At 41.2% G+C, this 24038-nt stretch overlaps 1 protein-coding gene across 1 annotated transcript in view; it reads left to right on the top strand.

Annotated features, from left to right (window-relative positions):
- Positions 1-2654: 2654 nt before the first annotated feature.
- tead1a (TEA domain family member 1a) overlaps positions 2655-24038 on the top strand; it is a gene marked incomplete at its 5' end in the record, with an annotated part of 32758 nt that continues 11374 nt past the window's right edge. Inside the window, 6 exons of the mRNA XM_079247023.1 lie at positions 2655-2859; positions 15893-15957; positions 18120-18182; positions 19848-19979; positions 20118-20164; positions 22235-22296. Coding sequence (XP_079103149.1) covers positions 2655-2859; positions 15893-15957; positions 18120-18182; positions 19848-19979; positions 20118-20164; positions 22235-22296 — 574 coding nt within the window. The remainder of the gene's footprint in view (positions 2860-15892; positions 15958-18119; positions 18183-19847; positions 19980-20117; positions 20165-22234; positions 22297-24038) is intronic.

Genomic DNA, 24038 nt, shown 5'->3' with positions numbered 1-24038 from the left:
AGTAGTCTGTCCCTCATTCACTCACTCCACTTAAGTGCATGCGGATTCAACGAACCACAGCGATTTTAACAAAATACGCAATTTCTTTCATGAAAAGAAGCAGTAATTGTTCTCTAACAGCTGGGATACAGGCTAAAGACATGTTGCCCATGACTTAAAGCCGTATTAAAATATATTTTGGTTAAAATTCAGAGCCAGAATTGGCATAAATGACAGAACAGGTTGCAGACAGACCAAGGTAAATAAGTAAAAGCTGCTTTCTAGGTTTTTTTTTTTTTTTTTTTTTCAATTAAATTAATTTTTCTGGTGACTTTATCTGTACAACTCAAGAATAAATTCAGAAGTTGAACAAAATAGTTTATTAAAGCTAACAGAGCAGCTGGTCGATAATAGTAAATCCTTTCCACAAGAATGTACAATACAAGTTTAATTTCTGACAAATTTGTTGAAAAGTATACACTATATATGAAAGAAAGAAATAAAATTGAGCTCAATTTTAAATTGTAAAATAATATTATCTCAGCACTGATTTATTTTCCTTGAGTATAATACGTTTTGTTTTTAAAATGTTTATTATTATTTACATCAATACAACAACACAATGTGAAACATGAAAAATATAACAGTGCTCTTTTTCCATATACTAAAAGTCATCAAAGCAACAAAAACACAAAAGTACATTGGTTCATGTTGTAAAAATGGAAAATGTACTGAAAACTTATCATTGATATCATTAATTGATACTTCAATCCAATAATAAGTGGTTAAAGTTGCAAAGCATTTTAGCCCAGTCGGCCCACATGTAGGCTGAAAAAACTGCACATATTCTCATCTGCTATTAGTAACCAATAATTAAACTGGACTACAGAGTTTATTTTCAACTGTTGCTCAACGATCCTGGAGAATTTAAACCCTTGTGTTCACAAAACAAATGTATTTTATTGCAAACTTTATGTGTAAAAACTGATTTTGTTGCTCAAAAGTCATCAATACCATCTGTGCAAATGGAATCACCGTTAGCATGGAAATTAAATAAAGAAAAGATAGGTGAGGATAGAAATGTAGCATGTTTTCTCTGTTTTACTGCAGGTTACATGGACATTATAACACTTTTAACTATTTTCCACTGGGAATATATTTCTTGAGGGTTCCAGATGTCCTCAGATACCAGGAATATGTACATAAACGTTTCTCCATTTTCTTACAGATCTGAAGGGATTAATGAGGGCTGCATTCACATCAGGATAGTCTGCTAGACTCAGTCTGATTGGGAACTCGACTCAGTTATGGGGGGGTGTATCCATGCGGACACTCTTATTGCATGTTTGATACCTCACCAGCGCGCTGCAGAAGTGGAATCTCTCGTTACCACACTTTAAGTTGGCACCATATAATCAAGAAAATTTCCTAATTTGTTTTTTCATTGAGAATTATTGCATGTCACATGTTTTTATGCAGGCATCCTACACAGCAGGGGTGGGAAATCGAATCGGAAAAATCAAATACGTGGAATTTTTTTTTTTTTTTTTTTTTGCTTTATAATTTTAAAATCTATGTTTTTGTTTAAAAAAAAAAAACAACAATTTTTTTTCATAAAATTTCCGTCATTTTTATTGTTTTTATTAATCATTTACTGGTCTTCTTGGCCATTACAGCAGCAGAATGATGGTCTGGCTACTCTGTTGTTTTTTCCTAGTTAAAATTAAGAAAAATTACGATTTTGTATTTAGTCTACAAAAATCAGCAATATCGAAGAATTGTGAAAACTTGTGAATTGTGAGGTCTTAAGCATATTGTCCCTACGACTACATACCCCTACTACATAATAAGTCACATAGTGAGTAGCAACTGTAAGTTTACAATTGACAAATATACACAAGCTTGTTAAATGGTTCATCTGTACAGACGTTGTGTAAAACACATCAGTCAACACTGAAGCCAGCAGCCATGGAGCTGATGGAGCATGCTAATGCTAACATCTGCAGCTAACTTCAGTAAAAAAAAAAATTTTCCCACTGAGAACAATCACTCCTCCGATTGTTCAGATGTGAATTGGTTAGTCTCTTCTGTCTAAACCACACACACACACACACACACACACACACATCCAAATAAGTTGCACAACTTTCACATCGATGCAAATAAAGAAAACTGGAACCTTGTGCTGTCCGCTACCTCAGATTTGGTGCATTTCTATCCTATAATGTTTGTTAACACAACACATAACTGAGTATTTGCCACATATAAAATGATGCTTTATTACATTCATTAATGTCCAGAATGCCCCTTTACCCTCATGAATCTTCTGTAGCGAGCACTAAAGCCACAGATATTTCCAACAAAAAAATGCTTGCTTAAGTATGATTAGGATGTTGCCACCATTATGATGTCAAACTTAGTGTTTTTGTTTTTCTTCTTTTTCCTCTGCAGGCTTCCTGCGGTCTGACGCTGGATCCTCAACACTGATGGTTACCATTTGGAGCCTCCATTAGCGAAGCTAGCTTTAGCTTTTGTTTTGGTCTCCACCACTGCCTGTTCCTACTGGGAGTGAAATATTGGTATTATTTTTTAATTAAGGTGTGAGTTTACATTAGTTTTAATAGCATCATTGTTAGTGCTGACTTTACGTCTGCTAGTTAACGTTAGCTGCAGGCATGGAGCGTAGTAGCTGGAGCGGCAGTGAGAGTCCAGGGGAGGACATGGACAGACTGAGTGATTCAGGGGGGGACAAGACCATGGATGGGGATCCTGAGGGGGTCTGGAGCCCGGACATCGAGCAGAGCTTCCAGGAAGCCCTAGCCATCTATCCACCCTGTGGGAGGAGGAAGATTATACTGTCAGATGAAGGAAAGATGTACGGTGAGTGACGATAGATTCTAAATTAAGAGTTTCTTGATGGGTCAGCCGGCTGGTAAAATCTCTGGGTGCTAGAGACACATTGTCACAAGCCATATGTAAAGAGTGTGAATCTCTCTGCCCTCATGGTGAGTTGTGATGGAACGCTACATCCCCAAACAGGGATTTAACCACATCCAGCGATTTGTTGGAGCTGTTGAGACGCTGCTGTGAGACGGTGGAAGGTTGCCTCGCTGTGCATCAAGTGTCAGAAACACAGGAAAAGAAAGATAAGCTGTAAAACAGTGGTAACAGAAGCAAACCGCGGGTGCATTATGCCAGTGTGAGCGAGTATGTGAGCGTGACTGAAGAGGGGAGAGTGGGTGTGTGGGTGTGGGTGTGTGTGTAAACTAATAGAGTGATGAACAGATGGTTCTCTGGCTGCCACCAGCTGCGTCCCCTGCCAACTCGCTTTCGCTGTTTTTGATTTTCTCCCTGTATGTAAAGTGCACTCTACAGATTTCTTTCTGATACTTAAGTTACTTTTTAATCTGTCTGTAAATGGAAAATTAACTCTTTTAACGTTTTCGTGTCAACAATGGCCAACGTTGTTCTGCAAAATGTTAAAGATGTTCAGATGCAGCTTCACCCAAATAGTATAAGTCTATTTTTAGCTTTAGTTGGATTGTAATCCAAGTCTGAGATGATGATTTTAGTTTTTTTTTTTTTTTAAATCTTTTTCCAGTATGGGAGGCTCCTAATGTAGCTAATTCATGGTTTCTGTGTCTGCTTGCGCAAGAGGTGTATGTGATGTAAATGTAATTATCCACACTAATCTGCTAGGATCCATGGAGCCTCGCTGGCCATGTGCTTTCTGCCTGAACTTTGTGACTGTACAAGATCATATCTCTTTCATAACACCTGCTGCTGCACATCAGGAGTATAGCATGAATGCTTGTTCTGAGGAGAGATTCTGCAAGGAGATGCTATTATCCAAACCTCTGTAATTCATTACTGAAGCAGTAAAAGAGCACACCATATATAAGAGATAGATCGAGCCTCTATGACATCATGTGTAGGTTTCTTAAGAACTGAGTTGAAGCTCATTGGGCGGTTGCTAACATCGCCATCTGTACAGCGTCACACAGAAAATACAAAACCAGGCAAAGAGGTTGAGTTAAGAGAAGGGCTGTGAGCGTGGGGTGGATGATTGACATCTCGCAAATTCCAACAAGCCTGTAGCTAAGAGCTAACTGAGCTAACCTGGAGCTAACAGGAGCTAACAGGAGCTAACCAGCTGACGGAAGTAAGCGGGATAAAGCTAAATCACACCATTAACCTACTAAAAACCGCGGTTGTTCTACATTCCTCCCCCTTGAAGAGGGATAACATGTACCTGTCAATCTACCAAATTTTGAGATTAAATTACTTTTAAACAGAGGAGTTTAAAAGTAAAAAAAAAAAATTCACTCCCCCCACAGTTGACATGAAGGTAAACCTGACCTAATAAACCGAAACTTTTTTTTTGTAGCTGTAAACATGTTTATTTCTGCTGTGAAGTTGACCTTTTAAAGGTCTATGGGGATTTGCTCTATTGGAGCCCCTAGTGGATGAGGGGGAGACTGCAACTTTTTACACCGCATAGGCTTAATTTTTTACTGCTCTCCGCTTTGGGCACACAGAATCGTTACTGCGTTTTAATTAGATGGTTGACAAATCTTCCTGACGGTGCTTTATCGCCACCTGTTGGACTGGAGGAGAAACTGTGGAACCATTTATGTGCTTGCCACAAATATGGGATTCAAACGACAAATATTCTCAGTTTGATTAGAAAGAAAAATAATACACTTTTTTACTTTTCTTTGCCCCAATATGACTTTTAATAACAAACTTTGGTAATGACGTGGTATTTTTTTATCTGACTGACCACTTTCATAGCCTGTATAAATACCTCCGTTAGCTGTTCAATAAAACTATCTGTTCAGCCTTGTTCAACTATTTTACACCAGCAGAAATATGGAAGTGACAACTTTCCGCTTCACACTTTTCAGCGTTAACCATGTCCACCTTAAAATACCAATCAATCACATGATCCACCAGTCATCAGAATCATGTTCTGCTTTGCTGATGTCCCAAGAACATGTCTCACCAACTCCCAAACAGAAATATTAGAACAAAATAAGGCTATGATGTTCTGGAACAACAACAACAAACTTCTTACTTCCTGCAGAGTTTGTGACAAGCGCTACAGAAGTGCGTCCAGTGTTTTAGCATTTTGCCACACACTGTGGGACAATCTGATCTGCTCTGGTGTGGAAAACTGTAGGAAGCTGATGATCTGCTTTGTGATGGAGTAAAACCAAGTTTTACATAATGTTTCTGCATTGCTAAGTATTGTTTTACCACATTGTCCTCTTTGTGGTGTCATCAGTTGTTATTTCCCATTTTGGCCTCAACTTTCAGCCAATCAGGTGATGCGTACAGAGAGATAAAATGTGTCCGAGAAGAGTTTTAACCAGCTGAAAGAAACCCAGTGCATTTCCTCAATTGTGATTAGTTTTAATGATTTAGGAATATAGATTTAAACAGTCAGATGATGATTTGTTCAACTTGTAAATGCTCTGAATTTGATCAAATTTACAGTTTTAAGATGTGAGCCAGGGGCTGCACGGTGGCGCAGTGGTTAGCACTGTGGCCTCACAGCAAGAAGGTCGCTGGTTCAATCCTTGGCTGGTTTGGTCAGTGGCCTTTCTGTGTGGAGTTTGCATGTTCTCCCCGTGTATGCGTGGGTTCTCTCCGGGTACTCCGGCGTGGGTTCTCTCCGGGTACTCCGGCTTCCTCCCACCATCCAAAGACATGCATGATAGGTTAATTGGTCACTCTACATTGCCCTTAAGTATAGTTTGAAACGTTTAGTGATTTGTGGAGACACCTCGTGATGTTTCTCTTTTCATTGTTGAAGGATTCAGAAATAACATTTAAAGCAGTGATTTTTTTTTTTTTTTTCCCTTTTTGCTGTTGTCAGAGTGAAGCGTTGAGATTTCTTCCAGGAAAAAACAAGCCCAGATCAGATTGTTGTGGGCATGTAGAAGCGCATACAGTAACTCCTGTCAAGATTCATCACAACAAGCCTAAAATGCTGACATGCACAAGTCACACTGATACCAAACCCCCTACGCAGGCTCCTCTGTCTTATCGATCAGTCGCCAATCAATCAGTCTCCCTCTGTTCTCTGCCTCGGTGGCATGTTCAGAGCTGTTTGTTTACCTTGTTGACTCTGTGTCCAGGTTGTTGACACGTTTATCATGTTGACCTAATCAAGTTAGACAGCGTCTGTCTTCAGAGGCGGAGCAGGTGAGGTGTAAATGGTGAAGCCTGTTACATACTACACGAGACGCAAGAACTGAGTTCTTGTTCTCGAGGCTGCAAGAACAATAAGAAACGTCTTGTTCGGCAGTCCATACCTACTCCACGAGAAGCAGGTCTGCAGCAGGGAGGGATCACTGTGGGGGGGCGATGTCTGCTTTATGTGCAATGAACCCGGTTGTTACCTCCGCCGAGGAGGTTTTTTCTCCGGCGTCTTTTTGCTTAAGATAACTTAAAAGGTTACGGAGGGATTTTATAAATATTTCAAGAGTTGTTGCAAATGTAAAAATGAAGAACTGATTAAATTCTGGTGGTGATCAGGATCACCGTTTGGATCCAGGAATGTTTTAAAAGGATTCTTAAACATTGAGCATGGCGGAGGTTTCCACTCTCCGAGTTTCTAGTTTCATATATAATGAGCAACTTCGTCCACGGCAGGGCGGGTCGTGCACGCGGCTGTGTTTTATTGCCACATGTAAAAATGTTCGTACTTTCTCACCACCTCGATCAGCTGTTTTATCAAAACAATCCGTTTTGCCGGCAACAGCAAACACACGGAAGCAGCAACTCCACTTCATGCTTTCTCCGTGTTAACCACGCCCACCTCCAATGTCCGACCAATCACACGATACTTCTCACAGCCCCGCAAGAAAAAGGTTCTGCAGCCCGGTGTGTCAAGAACTGTCCTCAAACACGTCCGCGAGAACAAAATGACGTCATTTTCTTCTCGGAGCCTCGAGAACAAGAAAAAAGTTCTCGCTTCTCGTGGAGGATGGAACAGGCTTAAGAAGGGATGAGCAGCATTTGGCCTTGAGAGTGAGGGGGGGGGGTCTTTAATTGTCACCACAGACCAGCCTCGTGAAACAGATCCAACTTTGTTATTAATTGTGGCTTCTGATTCTGATTCGGGCTCATATTTCACATGCTATTTCTCTGGGTTTTTGACAACACAAAGTCCTTGTTGATTTTTCTTTTCTTTTTCTTTTTTTTTTTTTTTTACAATCATGTTTATTTTTTTCCTGACAGAAGCAGCGTTAGTTCGCTTTTGAAGAAAACCAGCAATGATTTCTTTCCTATTTAAAGCGAATCTTATCCCATTTCCAGAGGCTTTTGTAGTTTTCTTGAGTAGTACATTAAAGTAAAATGTGGGGTTGGAATTTTCCCACAGAGAGGGGAAAACATCTAAAGGACAGAGGACTCATTAAGGTCATATACAGATCTACTGGATAAATATTAAAACAAGTATTGAACCTTTTCTGCCTCTTAAGCTGAAGATTAGGGTCATGTTCACATAGATGTTGCAGAAGAAAACAACATACTGAGAATGGCTGCAGAGGTGACATGGACTATAAATACCTGAAATATTCCCATCAGTCTTGTTATGTTCTGTAAAACATGCACACACATTCACTTCCAGTGTAAATATAAAGTTCTCTTACATCACATGCATCATGAGGACTGAGTGGTCCGGTGAACTTCTAAACAACGTTACAAAATCAAGTTACAACATCAGCAACTGCATTTACAGGAAGGTCGTTCAGACCACTACGATAAGATTATTCATTAAAATTCCAGCTTTTGTCTCCTAATTTCTACCATCACGTCTTTTAGAACGTCACGCCTCAACGTTGTATGTTTTAGGAAACGTAAATAATTCTCAAACGTATTTTTCCCCCCAAATCATCCGATGAAGATGTAATTCAAAGAACTGTGTGAAAAGTCTAAATCAATCCCTCATTTCTTTATAGTTATCTTCCAAGATGTGAGATTTCCTTATAATCTTTCGTCAACGGCGTCTTTTGCACAAGTTCTCTAAACTTTATGAGGGTCTTTCACAGTTTTCCTTTGGGCATTGGCGACTTTTTCCACTCGTTTTCAGGGATATTTTCATTCTTTCTTTCTAGTTTTCTCTTTTTAAACTCTCAAACTGACCTATAAGTCATTAAAAAAAAAGTACCCAACTCAAGGGATCAGCCACCTTTTTGACACACCTGAAAACAAAGCAAATAACTTTTTTTTTAAACTTGTATCTTTAAAAGAAGTCAATAAAGTTTATTTATGTTGCACCTTTCATAGACAAACATCACACAGAAGTGCTTCACAAAAACTGAATTTGATGAAATCCACAACAATATGATCATTTTACGTTTTGGTTTTACAACAGCACCAAAAGTTTCTTAGATTAAAAATGTATTTTGCTGCTTTTTAATAAGTATCTACAGAGTGCAGATGATATAGAGGTAATAGCAGAGCGCTCTACAGTCTGCATGCTTCGGCTCGGAGAGCTGAGTCTCCTCCAGTGCTGAAATGAGTCCAAAGAGTCTGTGATTAAATGACTTCAGGCTGAGACAGTAAGTCTACGGCTGAAGAAAATAAGTGACATTATACATGGCCATGTTGAGATCTGAAGGCAAAGACAAAATTGTGGAATGAAATCTGAAAAGCAGTGACGTTAGTACAGGAGTCAAATGAGTTCTTGTGTTTCATTGAATCAGAAGTCTTGCAGCTTGTTGAGACTCTTTGAGCAGTCAGTTGCAAAGGCGTCATTTGTTCACATTTCTTCAGGTTTTCTACAAAAACAAGAAAAGTATCACAGTTAGACAGAAAATAAGATTTTTGCAGCTACAAGGTGATTCCTGAAGAGCTTTTAGCTAAAAACTTGACATATCTCAGCGAATGGGCTTTGTGTCCTTAAAAATGAGATTAAACTGGACAAGTGGAGGACAGAATAAAAAGTATCAGGTCTAAATAAATGATTTTCAGCAGATGAACAGGATCTGAGGATGTCCTTTTAACAAAGGAAATAATCCAAACTTTGCTTTCACATCTGGTACAGGATGTCGTTGCGCTTGCACACCAGCAGTGCCTGAAAAATTGCTTCTCGGCTGTTTTCTTTGTGAACAGCTACATCGTAAGTGAGCACATTAACTACCAGACCTACATGCTGGCTGGCTGAACTACATACTAAATATAGCTAGAACAAACAAAGGATCCCAAACACCAGGCCAAACTATCAATAAACTTAAAACGTGATGAAGGAATACATCCACCTGGACAAAAGATGATCTACACATTGTGCTGCATGTCCATCTTTAGAGCTGCTGGGTGCTCATCATCCACTGCAGAAGATGCTGGCTGTGGCGGCGCTGTCCAGCAGTTTGCAGATAAACCCGCCGTTTAGCTCCCCTGGAGGAAAGCCCTCCAACTCCGGTTCTGGTCAAGCTGATGTAAACGACGGCCAGTTTGCATTGTGTAACGTAGTGTTCATTTAATGAAATTAGGTCACATTGAAGACAAACACTGGTTAAATAAAAGTATAAATAGATGAAGAAAACACGGGAGTTCTTAATACTAGCAGGACTGAAGTTTTTGGTACTCTCTTTGGGGACTGAGAAGGGGTCATTTGATCCCCTGCCTTGGAATGTGGTGGCTGAGGAGCCCCTATTGTGATTTGAATGTGCAACTAATGGCAGGACTGAAGTTTTGGGAAGTCTTGCCTTGGAATGTGGTCGCTGATTAGTCACTATTGTTATCCAAAGATTCACCACTGAGCAGGCTTTGCAAATGGTTCTGGGTGAAACAAGCCTTTTTGACTCTAAAGCAGATGACATCGACCTTCAAGCAGAATCTGACTCAGAGCAGTCTTCGAAGGAAGATGCTCCCCCTCCCCTGAAAAAGACTCCTCGGCTGGATACCACGGTAACAGAGGCTCCAAAAGATGGCATGGATTTCACTCCTATTGAACCTTACGCCGCAGAGGGAGAGCCTACACATGAAGCCAGAAAAAGGATCAAAACTTACCTTCAAACATTTCTCTATTTTCTTACTCACCAGACTGAGCATGCAAGGGAGGCAGAGACTGCGGATTGGTTTATGTCCGTTCCAGAATTGATGGCTTTCATTGCAGTCATCATCTGGCGAGGGGTGACAAAGGTTCCATCATTGTCTGACAACTGGTCTGAGATGTATGGAAACAAACGGATCATGGCAACAATGACTAGAGACCGCTTCAAAGAAATCATGCGACACCTTCGCTTTGATAGGCAGAACATCCGGCCTGAGCGAGTGCAGACAGACAGGTTTTCAGCAAAGAACTGTGTCACATTCTACAGACCTGGGGCCTCATTTACGAAGCTTTCGCACGCTCAAAACCCGGCGTACACCAATTATAGTCAACTTTTGGGATTTATCAAAACGCGACTTGGCAGTAAAACATCCCTACCTCCATGCCAAGTCTGACCCTGGCGTACGCACAACATCTGAAGAAACGGGGAATGGTGACACCAAAGGCAGAAAATAAAACCAAAGAAATGTCGTCTCATTTATGTACGTTCATTTTATAATATGAAACAAAGGAATGAACCAATTTCAGCATCATCTGGAGCATTTTGTTCCAGCGTATCTCTGGACTCGTTCATTTTCCCCTGCTGACATTCATCTGTCTTTCTGGTGGTGATGTCCATCCCGTCTCCACCAGATAAAATACTTTTACATGTTACAACATTATCTATTTGAATTTCTTCCTCATTTTCCAGAAAATTCCTCTTTTTTTTTTGCTTTTTCCCTGCAGAACCGTTGTGGAAATGAGATGGATTAATATTTATCAGGATGTTCACCTGACCTTTTATAGCCAACATGTGGGCGTGACAACATGCTCCCTTATGTGTGCAACATTTAGTGTTGATCCTGATTTATAAAGCGAAACAGGCGTGGGACGTGCGTGCGCACCGCTTTGTAAATCGTGAAGTTTTTTTGCACCGCATTTCCTGTTTTCCGTACGTACGCCACCTATAGTCAGCGTTGCTACGCATAGTTTGATAAATAAGGCCGCTGGTTGGCACATCACAATTGATTAACAGCTTTACCCATCAGAGACATGTAACCCTTTTCTGCAATATATTGCTACGAAACCAGACAAGTTTGGGATCAAATTTTGGGTGGCTTGCGACCTGAAATCAAACTATATCTGCAATGTCTTTCAATATGTCGGCAAAGACCCCAGTCGTCCCAAAGAGGAGAGACTGAGAGTGTGGTAATGAAGCTGATGGAACCATGTCTGGACCAGGGCAGAACGTGTTCACATCAATTTCACTCGCAAAGAAGCTGCTCAGCCGGAAAACCACCATTATTGGAACACTCAACAAGATTCGCAGAGAAATTCCCCTTCAGCTCGAGAGAGAAACTGCAGTGAGTTCAGCACTCAGGTCTTTTCAACGACTGATGCCACAATGGCAGTGTTTGCAGCCAGCCGGAAGAAGACTGTGCACGTTATGAGCAGTATGCACGGTGTCATTCAGACTGAGGACAGCCGCAAAAGAAAGCCAAACACCATCAACCAGTACAACTTAACAAAATGCGATGTGGATACCATGGAGCACATGGTGCGGGAATACAGCGTACGGGCAGGAACAAGAAGATGGCCGGTCGCTGTCTTCTGTAACATGGTTGACATGGCAGCCCTGAACGCCCATGCTCTACATCAAGGCTGCACAGGAAGGAATTTTCTGATGTGGCTTGCCAGTGAGTTGGATGAGTCTCATGTGACAGTGAAGAAGATTGAAAAGGAAAACTGTCTTCGCAAACAGGCCGCCGCACCAGATGAACTCGGCAAAAGAAAGAAGTGGCAGGTCCTGCAAAAAGAACCCTGCTACCGAACGATGTGTTCATTGCTACAAGTTTACATGTGGCAAGAGCAACATAGAAGTGCCATGGCAATGCCAGGTCTGCTCAGACCAAGGACAGTTTTGAATAAGTTGTGTGATGTCAAACACACACACACTAAATATGTGTGATATTATTTGTGTTTTCTGCAATGTTGTTTCAAAAATATGAATAAACCATTCAAAATAAGCACAGTTTCTATTTTGTATGTTTTTAATTTTCTTACTTTCATGTCTCTTACTAAATTGAATTCAACAAAAAAAGATAAATATGTGGCGATCCATTCTAAGCAATGCAAAATATTTACAAAAAAAACAGGAACATTCAAACGGTCAAGAAGTAGATTGGAGTCAGAAGCAACAAAGTTAGTTTCAGTTGCTGTAAAACCTAGTTCTTCCTTTTGTTTCTTCATTTCCTTTGTGCTGCTCTGACAATTTGCATTCAACTCACAGCAAGAGGCTGTCACATTATTAGCATACTGGTCAGACCACATTCCAAACAGGAGGATCAAATGATCCCTCCGTAGTCTCCAAAGGTAGAGGGATCGAATGACCCCTCCGAAGTCCTTCTAGTGTTACGACTCCAGAACAACAGATGCATGTGGACCTTCAGATGATCCATCTTCCATGAGTCTCCATGGAAAGGTAGCTTTATTTCCACCCCGTTTACAAGAGGTGGGAAAATCAAAACGAAAAATCAAAAATCAGGATTTTTTGCTTTACATTTTTTAAATTGATTTTTTTGGTTAAGAAATCAATTTTCTTTTCAAATAAATAAAAATAAACCGTTACAAATTTTTTGTCATTTTTATTTATCTTTTTATTTGTCTTCTTTGGCATTATGACAGCAGAATGATGGTCTGGCTACTGTGTTGTTTTTTATACAATTTTATACAATTTTTTTTCTTGTGAGAATTGTAATTAAAATCGAATCGGCACCAAAATAATCTGAATCGAATCGAATTGAGACAAAAGCATATCGTCACAGCCCTACTGTGCCTGTTTCCCCTCAATGATGACATGTTTAATCAGAGTATTGCATCGAAATCCTGCTTTTGAAGCATTATTTATAGAAATAACTTAACAATATATGTTTAATGTGCTGCAGTGAAACTGTATAAACATTTAAATTCAGTAGTTACAGGCTGCTGCTGGGAAAGAAACAACTTTTGATAACTTTACTTTTTTATCTCTCAGCTTTTTTCCTGTAACTTGCCTGTTAATATCATTTATTCATTCATGGGGCAGATTGTACAAGATTTAATCTTCCATCTTTGCCTATTTGTTCATGTATAACAATGTAAAGTTAAACTGAACATGAAATAAAATGAACAAATAAGTAAAATTTGAAGAATGTAATAATTTCTTTCAGTAAAACCTCTAAAATTAAAATGAGACAATATTTTGAGCTCGTTTACGCCGAGCGAGCTCCGGCCGACCTGACTATTGTCTTCATGCTTCACGTGTTCGAGAACGCACAAACGTCTCAGGGTCTTATTTTAGTCCAAGTTAATGATTAAGGCTGCTGCAGGTTTCCATTATAAATTAACCTCAGAGATAAGATTGAAATGTTCACATCATTCCTCTGTGTAGCCCTGCAGTGGACTGGCGATCTGTCCGGGGTCGCCTGCTGATGGCTGGAAAAGGCTCCCGCTCCCCCACGACCATTAAATTAGAATCAGTATAGAAAATGAATCTTAACATCACTGCATCAGCCTCAACAAATAAATCCTCAGTCCATTCAGTCTGTCACTTTAGTTTTAGGAAAAGTGGGTCACACATCCAGCTGCTGTAAATATGCACAGATATTTATTGAACAGTTTAAGCTGGGATATGATACCACTTGTTGTTGTTCTGCTCTCAGCAGAAACCTTCATGGTGTGTTAGCCTGCACCATGTTTGCACCAGCCTGTTTGCAGTGAATAACATATTAACTCGTAACAGCAGATGATGATGATGGCGTTCATGTCCTGGCGGAGAAAAGCCAACGCCTCACACGCAGGAAGTGAGATCTCAAAGCTTAGCACCTAAAATGCTTCAGTTGTCCTGAGGATGTTTTAACAAGCACAAACTCCTCCTCGGCGGTGGTAAATCCAGGCTCTGGGCCAAGATTTGGCCCCTGTGGTCTCCGGGGTCCTCCCAGGCTACTCAACAATACACACCAGTCAACTGCAGCCTTGTTAGCAAGTGCAGTCAGCAAGGCTTCCACCTTATTCTGAGCTTTTCCATGAAGCAGCTGAAGCTGCTAACACTGTGGACCAACAGTACACCACTGCCGTTAGAAGACACATTTCTGACCTAAAGTACAGATTTACAAACTTTGCTTCTGTTGCTTTAGGATGTTTGTGAATTTCAGTCTCTCGTATCTGAAATCCGCGTTGTTTTCATGTCGTTTCTGCTTTTTTTTTTTTCCACCTCAAACATGTCCCTTTTTCCTTGTTTCCTCTCCATGTTTATTAGCTTGCACACAGAGCGGCTTAGCCCAGAGACAGAGAGGAGAGAGAGCGAGAGTTGCTTCTGTTCGTCACGGTTAATGACCATCTGACTTTGGCCTTGAAGTCTTTCACTGGGCAAGTAGAGAGGGAGGAAGAGGGAGGGAGCAGAAGGGAAGCCCATTCACTACGAGAGGGACAGAGGAGGGGGTGGAAAAGGGAACAGCCAGAAGAGAGGACGGATGGATGAATAAAGGGAGAAGGGAAGTTTGTGTGTACATATGTGTGTGTGTGTGTGTGTGTGTGTGTGTGTGTGTGTGTGTGTGTGTGTGTGTGTTGGAGAGTTTTTTTTAGAAGGAGGGGAGGGCAAAAGCGAGGGATGTGTGCCGCAGGGTTAGTGAAGGATGATAATTCACCGTTAAGCCTCCTAGAAAGACCAGCTGGCCCCTCTGGAGTCAGATGTCAGCTTCCACAGCCAGGACTCGCTCTGTGTGTGTGTGTGTGTGTGTGTGTGTGTGTGTGTGTGTGTGTGCTGGCACTCATACATGTATGTACATTGATGTGTGTGTTTGCATGTGTGCTGTCGTCAGTCACAGCTTTTGACTGCTAGAAGGAAAACACCTGCATGGGGAGCTGTAGATTCTTATCAGTCTAAGCTTCCTATCTCAGTGTCAGTGGGTCTGGTCAGAACACACACACTCCCCCCCCCCCCCCATACACACACACACACCCAAATGCACAAACACCATCTGCTAGTTAGTTAGGGCTATTGTTGCGAGCCATTTGGGCAGAGTGTAGAGGTTTGGCTTTGTGCAGATCTTGACCATCGGTTGGCCAGCTGGCCTGACTTCGCTTTTCCACTCGGCTGCAGCAGAAAGCAGGCCAAGGCAGAAACCAAACCAAACCAAACCGAGCCGCGCCACACCAAATTTGCTTGTTAGCAAATGCAACAGTGGTCAGGTTACCTCATCTCGCTGATTTATCTCAAATCATCAGCTGTGTTTACCTCTGAGTCCCCGTTGCGGTGCCGCGGCGTGGATGTGCACCAGGAGGAGCGAACACACGTATATCTGTTACAGGTTTTTATTTAAAGTTGTGTTTTTTTCCCCTTTCTCTCTGCTCTCCCTCGCTAATCTATGCCAGCCAGGTCATGCTGAGTCTGCTGTGCTCCCTATTGAATGGGTTGAATTATTCAGCATTGTAAGCGCCTGTGTGCGCGGATGTGCGCGCACGTATGCATGGGTACAGCTGGCCTGCTGGCTCCTTTAATCAGGGGACGGCCGGTCCGCATGAATGCCTGCATTGTTGGGTCATGTGTATTCAGGGCCGTGGCGTGTGTGTGATTTTGTGTGTGTGTGTGTGTGTGTGTGTGTGTGGAGGGCTCAACAGGGGTATCGGTGATTACAGTGTTTCTAAGTGAAAATGCACGTCACAGGATCACTGGGTCAACAGCTCTAAATCAGCCACTAAGTTGTTTGTCAGGGTCAGATGATTTCTGCTTGTGAGTGTCTTTGAGACCAGAAAAAGACGGTTTTATGTGTGTGTTGCGGGGGAAAAAAGGTTCATCAGTGTAATATGTGTCTTTGTTTCCCCCTCCAGGTCGAAACGAGCTGATAGCCAGATACATAAAACTTCGAACAGGCAAGACGCGGACAAGGAAACAGGTAATGGTGGGAGTGTGTTTCACAGCATATTGCATTATACACACATGAAAATAACTGCAGGGGTTGTAAAACCCGTCACCGTGTCTCCACTGGGTCTGCACAAGCAGCATCGGTGATGAATGAAAATACGACTTGCAACCTGTAAATGAAGGGTGGGTCAGGTGTTCTGATGCAGGAAAACCTCTAAAACCTGCTGGAAAGCCGTCCACCATGACCGCAGTTAGAGATCCCTGGTGTGTTTTATGGCACTAATTGAGGTCTGAGAAGTGGAACGGAGGTGCATTCATCTGCTACACCTGCGCATGCTCAACAGCAGAACTTCCTCTGAGGTGGGGGTGTCCAGCTCCGGTCCTGCAGGGCCACAATCCTGCAGGTTTTTCCTATTTAAAAGGGTCTTAATGCAGAACTGCATTGGCTGCTGGATCCATTTCATTTGAGTCAGGTGCGCTGAAGCAGTGAAACAGTGAAAATCTGCAGGACCAACTCTGTTCTAAACGAAACACAGACCTGAGCTTCTTCACGTCCAAATGTCTTAACATTATAAATACATTAATATTATACGTGTTGCTTTTCTGACTGGAATAAAATCTGATATTTTGTGCAGAAATAATTCTGCAGTTGTTCCCATTGTCTTGATGTTTGTTTGGATGCATTCTCAGTGAATTCGACATATTGGACACCAGCGGTGTATAAAAGAAGTGAATGTTGCTGCTCATTTATTCTGGTTTGAAGATGAACATTTTCGACTGCTAAAAGATATTTAATAAACACGACTATATTAGGACAAAAGAGGTTGAGCTGAATACAACGTGCTTCTTGTTTGGGCCACATATTAGATTAAGGATTATACAGCATCATTTTTTTAGTACCAGTAGCTGCGTTGACTGTGTTTAACAGATTGATGCAGCTGCTGTTGAAACACTTGTTGATTTGTGGAAATTTTTCAAATTTTTCTTGTTTTTTAAAAAAAAATTTTTATGATATGCTGCCATGTTTTGAAGTTAGAATCGAAGAAAATCAGGCAGAAAAATGCCGTAACTCATAACACAGTTTGTTTGCAGCGATGAAATTAACTGATGAAAAAGTTTCTTCTGTCATAGTTTATCAACGAAGGTTTTTTTTCACAAACTGTTGCATTACATGATTCTTTTCTGCAGCTAAAAAGTCTTTTTTTTTTTTTTTTTTTTTTGTTAATGCTAGTCAGCTCCATTTTATTAATACCAAGATGGTCAGCGATGCTTACTGATCGTCATCCGTGACATAAGACTTGTAGTCTTTGCTTAACTCTGCAGCGTTACCCACTCTGCAGACCCAGTGACACGACATGTAACGACATCCATGATTACCTGCAGCTCTTTGTGTTTAGCAGCCATGTGAGTCGCCTTGCTGGCCAGTAGATATAATGCTTCAGCTGTCGTTTAAGTGTGTTTACATCCTGTTGACCTCATCCAGGTAGCAAATAGCGGAGCTGTTTACCTGCAGGGTAACAGCACAAACATGATTCCTGCAGGTAAAGACTAGCTCCTCTCTGAAAGCGACGTTAAGGTTTAGTGTTTTCTCTCTTTGCATCGACATAATCAGTCATTAAACACAGATTTTTAGCTGTAATCTGGCTTATTTAGACATTTTATGTGAGCTAAATTTAATATTTTTATTGTCATGCATGTTTTGTTGTACAGTATTTGTCTGGGAGCTTCGCGACTAGACATCTGTGAAATGTTTGATGTGCGCGGCCAGACGGGGTCAGATGAACCCAGGAGTAAAGCTGCTGTTTATGGTGACAACCAGAGAAAAACAAGAAACAACAAATCCTTCCTCTGCTGTCCAGCACTAATTGTTTGACGTCTTTTTCAGCTGTTTTGGACAGAACATAACATGGCAGTAAAGTGTCGTTGTTGGCCTCTGTTCCCAGGTGTCTTTTTGCTTTCTGAAAAGATGTGCATAGATGGGTCTATTCACTGTTGTCAGGGGAGAAGTGTGTGTGTGCGCATGTGTGTCTGTGTGTGTACTTCCAGTATGGCAACAATCCTTTCATAACCATGGCAACTCACTGTTTGGTCCTTCCTCCTCTCTCTCTCTTTTTATCTACCCTGCAACCCCTCCTTCTCCTCCTCCTCTCCTCTCCTCTTCTCCTCCTCTCCTTCTCCTCTCCTCTTCTCCAGGTATCCAGTCACATCCAGGTTCTGGCTAGAAGAAAATCCAGGGAGTTCCAGTCCAAACTAAAGGTAAAGAGCAGCAGAACCCAGAAATCTGCTTTTCTGCTTCTGGTTTTGGTGGTTTCCTCCCAGTAGGAAGTGGTCTGCTGCAGCACAGGAAGTGCTGTGTTTTCCAATCTCAGTTTGTTTGGAGCAAACACAGCTGATTAGTGCAGATTAGACCTCATGACTGCAGCGGGCTGAAAGAGGACTGCCCACAGAAACCCAGATAGGTTTCTCTGCAGCAGAACAATCTGAATTCAGCGTCTGTCCGCCGCTGTGGCTGGAAGGATGCCTGTCACACCGACTCTAGTATCCTAGGTGTCTAATTAGGCCTGTTTAGGTTCCTCACCGCCTCCTCCTCCTTCTCCCCTTCCTGTCGTTCTCCACCATCCATACATGCATTTATGCCTTCCTCGCCTCCTCCCTCTCTTCTTTCTACCCTCCGTCCATCCCTCCTTTCAGTCTCCCAGCCTCCTTGTCTCGTCCTCCCTTTCGACGTCTTTCTTTTCCGTCTTGCTTGTAATTAACTTTGTGTTGAGCAACAAAGGAGCGCTTGTTTTCTGGTGAAGGCAAAGCTGAAACCGAAGTGATGTTTGCCATCATAAAATGAGCAGCAGATGGGAAATTAAAGTCCAGATTGAAGTTATCAGCATCGATCCAACCTAAATTAGTTATTGACGATGTGTTATTAATGAGACATGGAGCATGCATGAAATGATTTCCTTTAACGCTGAAGCACATTTATTGTACACAATGCTTAATTAAAGAGCTGCTTTATGGGCGTTTGGATAGTTTTTCCCCTTTTCTTTTGTCTGATAAATGTTTTAAAATCCTGTGTGTACATATGTATTATTTTTACAATAATATAAAAGAAAGAAAAGCAGCAGATCTTTGTAAACTGATAGATTGTCAATATTCCTGATGGATTTTATTAGTGTGACCAATACTGAATATATTATATATTAGGTACTCCTCTGTGTTACTGAGCTTTACTGGTTTCATTCTGGTTCATGTAATATAAAAGGTAATATTGTTTGAGTTGTTTGAGTTGTTGTTTTGGAAAAAAAACACGACTTCTTAGTGAGTTGCACATTGTGAATTTACTTTTTTTAAATTATTTGAACATGATGTAGGAGGTTAAACTAAACCAAATGGGCTGGTTGTTTTGAATTAACAAGTTCATTTGAAGGATCTTATCACAGCCATATGGTTTGTGGTGTTTGATGTGAAAATCCAGCATGATTCCCGTCTTGGTACCTCCTATAATGTTATTACCTCTCCCAGGAGGAGAGATTTCTCTCAGTGCCAATTAACTTGAGTGAAGCTGCCAATTAGTGATTCTCCAGCTATCGCAGTGCATCTAATTCAGTTTCATTCAGCTGTTTCTGCTCCATGTTGCTTTTAGTTCAGATTTGATAAATGTGGGTGTCTCTGTAAACCTGCAGGTTTTAAGCGTTTGCCTCGAGGCGACTGGTGTTCGCCGTGTTATGAGCCACATGTTGCTGTGACTTTTAGCAGGATTTTATGTTCTATCACTGAAGATAAAAGCAGTGATTTCTGAAATTTCCTGCTTTGCTTTTTTTTTTTGCTTGTTTGTTTTTTGGCTCAGTGTGAACAGTTTTGCTAAATGCACCGTAATGAGTTTGGGATAAATGTGTGTGTGTGTGTGTGTGTGTGTGTGTTGATGTGCAGGACCAGAACGCCAAGGAGAAAGCTCTGCAGAGCATCTCGTCCATGTCCTCGGCTCAGATTGTCTCTGCCACCGCCATACACAGCAAGCTGCTGCCTGGGATAGTCCGCACCAGCTTCCCGGGAAACGCACAGGTAACTCACGCACACACGCCGCATCTATCCTCCACAAACATATTCAAGGGCGTCAATATGACAACACAGAGGAAGAACACACACATTGCTCTGCAGGCTTTTGTAATCCAGTGTATTAATGTGTGTTTTTTATTCCAGCTGTGGCAGGGGATGATTCCCGGAGGACAGTCCAGCTCCACAGAAGAGTGAGTCAAGTCAAACTTATTACTCAGTTTCAGTAAAATGCCCCCGAAGCAGGTGGGTGTGCTCGCTTGACTCTTCTGAGATAAAAGAACTTTTTAAAATGACTTTTTGTGCAAGTATCACAGTTTAATCTGATATAAAACTTTATTTTATTTATTTGTATACAAATAAAAATAGTTGTTTTCATGGATCTCCTTCTCCTCCGCTAAGATGCACCTCCACATTACAGTCCATAGCATTACTTTACTGCTTTTTTTTTTTTTTTTTTTTTTACAGTTTAATGCGTGAGATGTAACTTTTCTACACATTGTACAGTTAAAAAGAAAAAAAACTAATGAATTGGTCTGGAAAAATCCAGTTAAATAAAACCAGACAAGCTTCAGTCTCTTCCTGTTCGGACCAAAGACTTATGTCTGTGAAGAACTTAAACAGTTAAAGTTAGAAATAAAACAGCTGCTCGCTCTCCAGGTTTTCATTCTTTTTATGTGTTTTTTCTGCAAATGAGCTCACCTGCTGAGACTACAACGTGGTTTTAAACCTGCTCGAGGTTAAACTAAGCCATCGAGGTCCGCTCGCTTCTTAACAGCTGGAAAAATGAGAGTTCAGCACAAAGATACAGTCTATACGTACATACAGAACATCGTAACGGCTGTTCGCTAAGGCCACGGGGATCCTAAGCAACACAAAATAAGTTAACTGCAAAAATAAAATACAGACTTAAAGAACAAAATAACTGATAAAATATTAAGTCTACATTTTAAAAACTGAACAAAATATGATGTTTTAAAATATTAAGTGGATTAAAAAAAATAATTCAAGGGTTGATCTGTGTAAATATGACACTAGGTGGTATTACTGACTGACTGATCAATCTTTCATATTTGTCACGATTCAGTCAAGCTTTTAAATACAAAATGATACTATTACATCTCTGTTAAAGTCAAATTTCATTAGATTTATCAAATTAATTTTTATTTATAAAGGAATTTTCATACAAAAAGTATCCCAAAGTGTTAAAAACAGCAAATCCAAGTATACAAACTAACAGATCTGACCATAATCTCACTGTCTTGCAAATGCACACATACGCACAACACACACACACGCACACACACACACACACACACACACACACACAAAACACAACTCAACAGGTATTTTTTCTGTCTAAATGTGGTCACTCTGGCTGCAGAAGAAGAAAACAGTGCTTCACCGATCAGCTGAATTTACTCACAATTAATCATCAACATCCTCATTACCAATTACTCTGCTGATCAATGTGTCAAACTGATCAGATAATTAACCTGTATTTTACCCAGCAACAGTCTGATAAGTCATTACGTCTTATTTTATCTGATCAGCCAAGCAAAAAATATTCAGTTTACTGAGATATAATCAGAAATGATCAAAGCTGCTGATTATTTCTTTTGTTTCCTGATGATTAATTTCAGCTTTATTAGTCCCATTTCATGCAGACGTTTACAGAAACACTCAGCATTTGTTATTTTCTGGGAAGGAACGAGACAGCTTGGTCGTATTTCAGTGTTTTCAAGGAGGAGACTCCTTCACATTTCTCCTCATATGCTTCCAAATGTGCCGCCAGTCTGCATCTGGACGTGTATGATTATCTCAGCTGGTGATTCAGAAAGCATTAATGTGATTAACTCACATGACCGACGTCTGGAACCCGCCGGTCCTCATATTGCCAAACACAGACTTTCCTCATCGTCGACACAAAGACCACCTGCAGAGATGAAATCTGATGGATATGGATTTTAAAATCTGCCTCCCTCTGTTTCCGTGTTTTACATCGATGTGTGTGCGCATGGCTCGCAGCTCTTCCCTGCTGTAGCGTGTGCGTGAGGTGATGGTGATGATGACGAGTGTGTAGCTTTTTTACTGAACTCGGAGCTGCTTGACCTCCGAGCTGCTGCTTCTCTTCGCTAAAGAGACCGAGGAGAAATCTTTTATGTATAATGTGGGTACAATGAGACCAGTCCCACTGTGTCTGTTCTTCTTTCAGCCTTTTCTCCCTGTAATGCTCCCCCTGTCCTTTTCTCTGTCTCTCCCAGCATCAAACCGTTCTCCCAGCCAGCCTACTCTGTGCAGACAGCAGGGACCACCACAATCTCAGGTGAGAGGGGCCGCAGGACAATTATCATCTTTCTTTAAGGCGAACCGGTGCTTCTTTCTCCTGCCATTTACGCTGCTTCTTCGCCACAGGGTGGTTTTTCCACTCTGCTGGGACACCTGGGTCTCCAGCACTCCTTTCTTTGTCTTGTGAAGAGGTCAAAGAGAGGGAAACTGTGTCAGTCTGACTCTGTTTTCTTAGAATATATATATAAGCAACAGGTTAGCCTGCCTTCTTACAGCATCTTCTGTTCAAACTTAAATTTGTTTGGCTGAGAAAACATAATAATCAGAAGAAAATTAGTACTTTATAATGTTTTATAATGTTTCGCCATCAGATTAATGTCTGTAGCTTTAGTGAAAACACCTCATTGCTTATTTGTCCCTTAAAGTGGAACTATTATGTGCATTTCAGGCTAATTTATTTTTATTTCTGAGACCAGGAGGGCTGGGATTGATGGAGTTATTGTCACAAATTGCTTTATTTACTTCAGACTGACCCTCTCCGTAGGCTGTCAGATCAGCCTGCGGGCAAAACGAGTGGATTGAGACTCTTCCGCATTAAGCCCCGCCTCCCGCCACGTGCTACATTGGGAGCGCGCACCGCACCTGCTTTCGCCGTCATTGTAACATCTCATAAACAGAAGGATTAGGCTCATATGAACTCAATAAAAAAAAAAAAAAAAAAACAATGTCAACACATAGCATACAGCCCTACATGTTGGAACCTGAATCAGAGCCTGAAAACGAAGTGGAAAACAGCAACCCACAGCAACAAATGCAGCAGGATGTCTCTCTTTGGTAAACTCACCAGCCATCGTTGGAAATAACTTTATCCCACGTTTTCCACCCGCCTGATGTATTTGTACATGCCCTTGTTAACCAGTAGAAGGTAACCAATCACCAAACCTTATCCCCCGGGACATCACAAGGATTTCCACGTAGAAAAAACTCTCTAAAACGACACGTTTTTCGTTGCCATGGAAACCGAATGGAGAGAGTGCTGGAACTCAAACTCAAACTCAAACATGCGTTTAGGTGATAAAAAAACCGTTCACATGTCTGATGAGAGTTCAACACTGTAACACTGTAGAAAGCTCAGAAAACTCCAAATACCATAATAGCATCCCTTTTAGGCATCAGTGGCCGTATTAATGGGTAACTGGCTGGAATGAAAAAAAACAATAAACCTTATTGATGCCATGGTCCCTTTAAGAAGAAGTTGTCTAAATTCCAAGCTAACCTAAACGCACCATGAGCGCTGCCAGCTGCTAACGGGTCGGACGACGTTAAGAGATTCTTTCCCAAATCCGTACCTGTGGCATCAAAACGTCAAAGTTCTTTCTGAGGCATGTTCGCCAACAATAAAGTTTGACATTTAAATTACAACTAAATCTATAAATCATTAATCATTTGAGCTACATGCCTGCTTTTCAGACCTGTGCTCGAAAATTGCATTCCCATAATGAAATGAGTGCAGCTCTGCACCACCAGGGTCTAGGAATACCTTTCCGGTCAAGATGGCACACTGCACGAATGAAAACAGTTTCCGGCTTGCCTGAAAAAAACCTTTCAGGGTGAATATGGATATTGTTTAGGAAGGATGCAGCTGGAGCTCTGCACCTTCAGGCCCCAGTACTAAACCTGAACATTATCCCTGCAACCACTAATCAGAGCACAATAGTAGGTTTTAGTCCCTGAAATGGCCACTTTAGGGTTTTAAAGGGCTAAAAGACAATTAAACAT

Source organism: Telmatherina bonti, assembly GCF_933228915.1.
Source record: "Telmatherina bonti genome assembly, chromosome: 2".
NCBI classification, from domain to species: domain Eukaryota; kingdom Metazoa; phylum Chordata; class Actinopteri; order Atheriniformes; family Telmatherinidae; genus Telmatherina; species Telmatherina bonti.
The sequence above is the reverse complement of the archived record's forward strand: the minus strand, read 5'-3'. Positions and strand labels throughout refer to the sequence as shown.